The following is an 8,741-nucleotide window of genomic DNA, read 5'->3' as shown; positions in this document are numbered from 1 at the left end:
TTCGTGCCTTCTTTCTTTTCAGCCGTTGTGCGTCTCTTCAGTTGTTAGTCGGCGTTTGTGGTGTCCTGACTTCTTTCTTGTGTCTGTGTTTGCACGCCCTGTCTTTTTAGAATGAACCCATTCCTCTCGCGGCACGAAAATTTTGCCGCGCGGCAGCTTTGGCACAGTTTTGGCGCAGAACAGCAGAGATGTAGCAGGATGTAGCAGGTTTCATGTATTGGCGCAGTTTGGCGCAATTGGCGCAGCTATCACATCACTGCGTTGCCACTGCCGGCTCTCTGACTGATGAGCAAATCGTCAAGGAAGTGATGCATGGCGACGAATCCGAGAACGAAGAGCCTGAAGAGGAGCAGCCACACTATGAGCCAACAGGCCCCCTCGTACTGTGAAGGAAGCCGCGGAGGCCCTCGTCGTCCTCAAAGAATTTTGTTTTAGCACTGCAGACAGCATGCGAGCTGCTGAGCACCTTGAAGGGCTCAGAAAAATTGTGTCCGCGCGAATTTATGCTAGAAAACAGAGACGCATCCGCGATTACCTTGTAAAGTAAAGGTATGTTGAAAAAACTCTTGCAGTCATTGTGTTTATTTCGACCATTCGATAATTCGGACATTCGGTTAATTCGGATATTTTTTCCGGTCCCTAGTAATCCAAATTAACGAGCTTTTACTGTACGTAGTTGGCCGGGAATGATGTTTGGGTATGCACTAAGCGATGTATGAATTAACCGTCAGTGCAGGTTTAGCGGCTACTTACCGCCAGAAAAGAACACCACTATCCTCACAAACACACTCACGCACACGCAGGCACACTAGCTTTATTCACGGACAGACAGCAAAAAATCCTGTTATTTTCACTTGCCGCCGTGGTGGCCTCACTGCGACAATGGCATTTTCGAAGTCAGCAAATCCAGCAGCCAGTTTGTCCATTAGGCCTCGCTTCTCTGCGAAGGCGCGCATCACTGCCGCAGCACGCGCCACGTCGGATATTGAAGGGCCGTTGTCCACTTCGACATCGCTGTCCTCCTCGCTTTCGCTTGAAGCTGGGCGAGGTGCGACGGGCAACAATGTCGCTGTCTGAAAAGTCCGGGGAGGTAGTCACGTCGCTGTCGACATCTCGGAAGGTGCTGAAGTTCACCTCCTCATCTGCTGCACCTTGCCGCTCGAGCACCTCAACCAAGAGGTTCTCGCAGTCCTCAGTGTCCTCACCGTCCGCGTCGTCGTTGCCATCAAGCATCTTGAATTGTGCTCGCGCGTAGCAATTCTGTATTGTTGCCAGATGGACTTGCCTCCATGAGTGCGCGAGTAGGTGTATAGCACTCAGTAGGTCTATCGTGTACGTTTTACCGCTATCCATAGCGAGCAACATCCTCCGTAGCAGATTTTAGCGGTATGTCTACTTCACTGAGCGGATGATGCCCTGACGAGGGGCTGGGCGAGCGCTGTCATGTTAGGGGGCAAAAAGAGTAGCTTAAGGGGGGACGCGCCTTTCGTATCGCGAAAAATGGCATAAAATCGGTTTTTTTGAAAATCGCATTTTCAGTTTCTGTAGACCCTTTTCTATCAGATTCCAAAATATCTTCACCAAAAACCACGTAGAAGTGCTTTAAAAAATTTGTTACGCTTGCCACGGTGGCGAAGGTTATTAGGTTATTGCGAAAACCGCAAAAAAACACTGATTTTCAAAAAATAATAGCTCCGCAACGGCGCCACCGTTCGCCGATATTTTGGTCTCGTCGGAACGAGCATTTCTCCGTCTTCGAATTCCCCGTCTCAGCTGGCTCCTCCCTTCGTAAACAAGCGCACAAAAAGCAAATGTCCGAAGGTCGTTTCGAGGCCTCCGATTGGCCGCGTCCGCCATGTTGCCCCAGCGCGCCTCGCCATTGGTCCGATGCTCGCTTCGGGGGATCGTCGGCTGCTGCTTGCGCTTCGCGAGGTCACGGCTGTCGAAAGCCGCGGTCTTTATGACGCGTTCGCACTCGTTATGTGTTCACGGCTCGAAGTCGACGATCACGTAGAACTTAACTACGTTTTAGTTAGGAGCTGCAAGCGGAAGCCCGATCAGATTACGATGGCACGCCGCGCTCGTAGCGAACATCGTAAGCGCGCGTCTCGGTCCGACCCTTTAGTTGACTCGTCGGATCAGCGGTTGGAGCTTCTGCTATCAACACTTCGTACGTAGTGACGAAGATAATCGCGGGACGACTCCTTGAACTCGCGACCACGCATTACGTACTTTGAAACAAACATCGGGTACCGCGGCCGTCGCGTCTACTGCTCGGAGTCGTCGCTAGGCCTAACTCCGCTCACGGCGCCGGCGTGCGAGACGAACCTCGAACTTTGCGGGAAAGAACAACGCGTTAGAGGAACCGCGGCAGTGTGCTTCTTCGTAAGCAACGCAGCGCATCACCCGCCGGCTCTTCGGAACCGCGGATGGTAATTTTATGCATCGGCAGCGGACCCCACAGCCAAGCTCGTCGCGCAGCTGCCGCGCGTCGGCGTCCCGAAATGAACTCGTTGCGCGCCGATTTTTCGTCGCCGCACCTAGGGATATTGCGCATCGTCACCGAATGCCGCGACCCAGAACATCGCGTGCAGATTTCCCGGACTCCGCGGCCGAGCACTTCGAGGTGAAATAAAGCACTGTTGATGCAATTTACGCGCGCTTGGAGCCGCGCGTGGTATCGCCGCAAGCTCTCATGAATCATCTGAAAAAAATAAAAGCCTCGCAGATAACCGTGTTCGCCTCAACGGGGTGAATTGTGAAGCGCATCACAGTCGAGGTTTACAAGTGAGCTTGAGTGAAGCAGGGAGATGAATTTACATCTGCCCAATTCGAGTCTTGAATAAACAGCTAAGGAATTTCTATTCCCCCAATGTCTTGGCCGTAATTGCCCGTTATTTAGGAGGAAGGGATAGGCTGTCATGATGAGAGCCACTCTTAGTATCCTATAAAAATTATTCAATGATCAACTGCAATGAAGACTTAGTGATAGCATGAATACAAGAAAGCTGGCAAAGCACCACAGCATATGGCCTAATCACATTACGATATAACGGGCAGCTGAGAAAGATTGTCTGCGCTTGAAAAAGGCTAAGAATCGATCACTAGAGAAGATGGAAAGTCAGCAAAGAAAGAGAGTGCCAAAGGACACCTCCAGTTATGCTGCAGGATCATTTTAGAACTACATATGTGCTCAAAACGTCGTTTTCTCAAAATGACTTTTTTGGCTAGTGAGGCTGCTTATCCCAGCCATATCTCTGGAACCACTCATCGAATTTCCATAAGTCTTTTTTTATTATGCACTTGAATAAATTTCTGAGGGGGTGACAAGCCCATTTTTTCAATATATTGCGTCTGTTATTTATTATAGTTAATCAAAATTTGATTGATAATATCCTAATCACCAACACTAAATTCGATGGTCTGCTTAAACTTTTCAGCAAGGAAATTCAAAAAAAGGGCTCTGTTACCCCCTGAAGTATCAATCTGGGAATCATCATAGTTAATTTCACAGTTCCAGCACCTTTTGAAAGTTCTCCAGGCCTGGGATAAGAGAACCATGTGCACTATTCTGACATACTGCCGTAACTTGAGAACCAGTGAACATAACTTCATGAAATTTTGTAATTCTTCTAATGCTTTTGCTATGAGTCTATCCTGAAAATTTCATTAAGATATCTCAATAAACAAAAAAGTTGGTATCCGAAGGTAGCCTCCCCCCTTAATTGCCGTCAGGTTGTCCAAATCGACATGCGCCAACGCATTGTCGAGAACGATCAGGATATTCCTTTTCTTGGCAACAAAACGGTGGTCCAGCTGGCGCACGTACTCCTCAAACAGCTTAGCAGTCATCCATGCCTTTTTGTTCTGCTTGTAAATGACATCAGATGGCAGATGGGCGCCTTTGAAGCACTGCGGGTTTCCGTATCTGCCGATCCCCATCAGTCGCAGTTTTTCACTACCAGTCATGTTCACTCCGAAAGCGACCAATATTCGATTTTTGGCATGTTTCTCGCCGGTGCAATTTTTGATTCTTAAATGCCAATGTCCTGTTCGGAAGCAGGCAGTAGAAAAGTGCCGACTCATCAAAATTGAAAATGTCGGCGGCATCGTAGGATGCCAAGGTTTCCTGCAATTCGTTGTACTGCCACTCATCAGCGCCTTCTTTGTCTGCTGCAGCAGCCTCACCGCAAACAGCTTTCCCCACTATGCTGTAGCGGGCTTTAAATTGTGACAACCAGCCACTGCTGCAGGCAAAACCGGTGCAATTCAGCTGAGCTGCGAAAGTTAGAGCTTTCTCAGCCAGAAGGGGTCCACTGACTGGCAGGTTCATGCTCCGTGCCTTCTTCAACCAAAGGAGCAGGGCCTTTTCCACTTCGGGAAAAGCAGAGTCTCTGATGCGGCGCCTCTTCAGATTGCTGCCTGTGCCGCCCCGCAACTTTTCGAGAGTGTTCAATATTCCGTGCACAGTTGTCACAGGCAAGTCCTTTTCACGAGCTACCGCAGATTTCTTCGCTCCATTTTCAATAATGCGAACAATTTCCAGCTTTTCCTTTACACTCAAAACGTGATACTTCGGCATAACAGCCTTCCCGTGTGAATTAAATCGCCTAACATGCGCACCAAACAATAAAAAAAAAAGACACGCCGCGCAAAAGAACGTTGCAACCACTGCGCAAAAGCACACTACCACTGCGATCAGCACCGGTGGACACAAAAGACATGGAGAATGAAAGAAAAGAATAAAGAAACATGGCGTTCAAGCCGTTACAATGCTTAGATTGGATTCCAAAGTGACAGCGAATTCCCCTACCTTCAGCTCTTGCGGCCTACCAGAAACCAATCTCGAAGGCCATGCTTTCGTGCGCTTCTATCGGCAACAGCCGTACGAACAGCAAATACATCAATGTGGCCATGTTTTGACGTCACTATCGCTGACAATTGTAGTCTGGTCACCGCCGCTCGTGAATCGAACGTCTGCGCACGTGAAATTTTGCTGATTTTATGCCTGTGAACATACAAAAACAAAGAAAATGGTACGTACCAACCGTATGTAATGCAACAAGCGACTACAGCTTAAGCGACCAGCTAATACATGGGGTTCAATGGGGACCGGGTGGGGGAAGCTTCGCGACTACATTTAAACCGGAGTTACACATTAAGCGGGTACGTACTAATGAGGTTTAACTGTAAACATGCGATTATTTTTGCCTACATCTTTTCTTTCTTGTTATTTTGTCATTCTTGGGTGATATAGGCAGGCATGGTAGATTGGGTGATTAGGCAGGCCTGTGAAGTGCAAATAAACTCAGCTCTAAGTCTGCGCTCGCCTGTGTTTCTCTGTGTCTTCTGCCTTCATCAAAATCTCGCTGCATTCATCCAAAGTATGTACCAACTCGCACAAGTCAAAGTATTATTTGAGAATTTATTGTAAATCCCAAGCCGCATGCTGCGCTATAATGTTTGGCTAGCATGTTCTCGGGAGCCTCGACTACCGATCGGCAGAGTTTTCTGACCATGGGGAAAAAGTGTTGCACGGCCATTTTAAAGAGATTTCTGTTGACTGTAGTTTTCCATGGTTTTCGGTGAAATGAATTTTGGCTCACACGAATGCTTTTCGTGACCCCGTGAGATTGGTATAGCCGACATTCTCCTGCATAGTGGCCGTGAAATGTTGCTGCAGAAGGTGATAATAAAGCATGCAATGTGTCCGTGATGGGAGTCTATCTTGCAGTGCAATACACACCTTGGCCAAGGTGAGCACCCTTCGCTCGAGTGAGTGGATGCGCAGCTCCTTCTCCTTGAGCAGTTGCACCAGCCGACGGACTTCCTCCTGAACACGTTCCGCCTCCTGCATAGACAAGGCACAGCCGTTGCTTGGCAACCATCTCTGTGCAAGCTCCACAGTTGGCAAACCCACGTCTCACACTGCCACCATCTATTCCACACCTTGATTGTAACTCAAATGGGCAGTGGGACCACAGCCCCAAAAGAAGATCAAGCCCTAATTTTGTGTTTTGTTCAAAGAACACAAATGCTTCTGCGATATTCCGGGTAATGTAGTGCTCATTATTGCAATACATTCAATGCCAGATCTTTTGGACTGCCTAAGGATTGGAAAAATGTTGGACTAACCAGGCAGTCTAGAAAATTAATTCATGCAGAAGTGTGCAATTTTACCAATATTTCTCAGATATCCCCTTCAGGTGCAAATTATGATGTACTATCTTCAAATGCATCAAATTCATGTGGCATGATTCCAAGACAGTCAGTAATACATTCCAAGAAAGAAAATGAAGGAATTTGTTGTTTCGTGTGAGTTTCAGTAATGAATGTTAATTAGCGTGTAATTAAATATCTAATCATTCTGCAATCAGTCAGCTCCAATCTTTGCATAAAAAGAATCAAATATTAGGCCCAGAATGCATACACAGTTTGTTTTTTGGCTGTATTCGTTTCGAGTAAAGATAAAAAAATTCGGCAGATCCCACCCCTTGCTGGAATCGGTTTCATGCGAAACAGTCAGCAAGTAGTTGTATATGCTGCATTTATGGGCACTGAGCCAAGCATTACGAGGAGTATCAATGTATTTTTGTAAGCGTAGTAGTTGTGCACCCATCGTCACCTAACCAGGCATGTTGACTACACTGGCGTTTCAAGGGTAACTTACGGTCTGAAGTAACTTCAGCACTCACTTTAGAGCACAGATGTGAGTACTGTCGAGCGCATCGGGCGAGTAAGTGACACGACAGCCGAGTCTCTGAGCGGACAAGTGACGTCAGGTTTATTGGCAGCCCTTATTACAGAAAGCAGTACATGCTGCGCTGCCATCTGGTGGTACTGCTGTACACTACATCCCCCCCCACGGTAAACTCTAACAAAACACATGCACTTGCACCAGAACTCATGGTCCGAAACAAAACAATGTTCACAGGTCGAGTCTTTTCGGCCTGCGGATCCTCCTGCCATACCGTGACCGTGAGACGCGTGGCGTAGAAGCAGAACCCTGAGGTTCCTCTGCAGTGGAGGTGCTTTCCCGAGGCGACGCGGTTTGCTGGTCTTGTGCTGCTGTGTCAGCTCCAGGCGTTGTAGTCGTCTCGGGCTGATCCGCCACAGGGGTTCCCGCCGTTGGCACCAGGTGCATCCAGTTACGCTGAAGTACACCCGTCAGAGTCTCCACCAGGTAGGAGCGCGGGCGTTGTGCTGGCCCTAAGACGGTTGCTGGGGGGTTGACAACTCGCACCCAGACCCGCTCTCCGGCCTGAAGAGGCTGCAAGGTGTGAGCTGCATGTCTTCGGTTGAAATCTGACGCTTGGTGCCTCCGGCTGTCTTGGTCACGTTGAGTGATTGTGACCGAAGGAGGCCAGGCTGGCTCCAGCAGGTGCGACGTCTTCGGCAGCCGAGTCTGTAGGCGCCTACCCATGAGCAGCTGAGCAGGACTCACTCCATTTACCCCAGGTGTGTCCCGGTATGCCAAAAGTGCCAGGTAGGGATCATCCGCCTTCCGCAACAGGTCTGACTGTCCTCACCATCCGTTCCACCACCCCATTCGACTGTGGTAAATGGGGGCTGCTGGTGACGTGGCAGAAGCCGTAGGACTTGGCGAAGGCGGAGAACTCTTTCGCAGCAAACTGAAGGCCGTTGTCGCTGCGCACCAGTCTCGGAATGCCATGGCGTGCGAAAACAGTCTTGATGGCGTTGATGACCGCAAGTGCTGTGGTTGAACGTAGACTAATGACTTCCGGGAAGCGTGACCGGTAACCCACCAGAAGGACAAAGTCTTGGCCGTTGGGATGAAAAAGATCGATGCCGACCTCTTCCCAGGGCCGACTTGGAGTGGTTGAGGGCAGCATCGGCTTCGAGCGCTGCACCCTGGTTTCGGCACACGTGTGGCAGTTAGACACCAGTGTTTCTATCTGGTTGTTGATGCCCGGCCACCACACCGACTCCCGAGCTAAAGCTTTGCATCGGTTGATGCCTTGATGCCCGTCATGGAGAAGCTCGAGCATGTGGCGCTGAAGGGCAGACGGCACGAGGATGCAGGAACCTTTCAGAAGCAGTCCCTCACAGACGCTGAGGTCTCCTTGCTACTGCCAGTACTTCTTCACACGGAGAGGCAAGTGGGACTGCCGAGGCCAGCCGTTGGCGCAGTACTGAAGCAGCAGGCTGCACTTGCCGTCGTTGGCTTGGGCCTGGCGCAGGTGCTCGAGCTGCGACGAGATGATGTCTGGGAAGGAGCGGACGACCTCTTGGGCAAAGAGCTCTACTTGATTCACCCGGTTGGATGAAGGGGAGTCCAACGGTGCACGCGAAAGCATATCGGCTGTTGCCAATAGCTTCCCCGGTACGTATAGTACTTGGTACCGGAAACGCATGAGCTTCAAGCGAAACCGCTGGATCCGTGGTGACAGTAGGTCAAAATCCATGGAGCCCAAGAACGCCACTAGCGGTTGATGGTCCGTCTCGAGGAAGAACTAAGTCTACGGACGTATTCCTCGAATCTTTGCACCGCCCAGCTGGCCGCCAAAGATTCTTTTTCTGTTTGACTATACCGGCGCTCTGTGCATGTGAGGGAACACGATGCGAAGGCGACGGCTCGACGCTCAACGGACGGCTGTTCTTGGAGAAGTACTGCCCCGACACCATAGGAGCTGGCGTCAGTTGAGATCGTGGTCTTGTACGTGGTGTTGTAGCGAGCCACGCAGAGGTCTGAGCACAGTAGCTTCTTCAGTTCGGAGGAG

The 8,741-nt window shown here is 49.8% G+C and overlaps 1 protein-coding gene across 1 annotated transcript; it reads right to left on the bottom strand.

Annotated features, from left to right (window-relative positions):
• Positions 1-7,493: 7,493 nt before the first annotated feature.
• Positions 7,494-8,009, bottom strand: LOC119403624 (uncharacterized protein K02A2.6-like). The gene has a single exon (XM_037670545.1). It carries the CDS (start codon positions 8,007-8,009, stop codon positions 7,494-7,496), a length of 516 nt encoding a protein of 171 aa, XP_037526473.1.
• Between the last annotated feature and the right edge of the window lie 732 nt (positions 8,010-8,741).

Source organism: Rhipicephalus sanguineus, chromosome 8 (genome assembly GCF_013339695.2).
Source record: "Rhipicephalus sanguineus isolate Rsan-2018 chromosome 8, BIME_Rsan_1.4, whole genome shotgun sequence".
Taxonomy (NCBI): Eukaryota; Metazoa; Arthropoda; class Arachnida; order Ixodida; family Ixodidae; genus Rhipicephalus; species Rhipicephalus sanguineus.
This window is presented reverse-complemented; position numbering and strand designations above follow the sequence as displayed.

Coding starts and splice junctions, on each gene's coding strand:
- LOC119403624 (XM_037670545.1), bottom strand. CDS start 8,009: ATGCTCGAGCTTCTCCATGACGGGCATCAAGGCATCAACCGATGCAAA.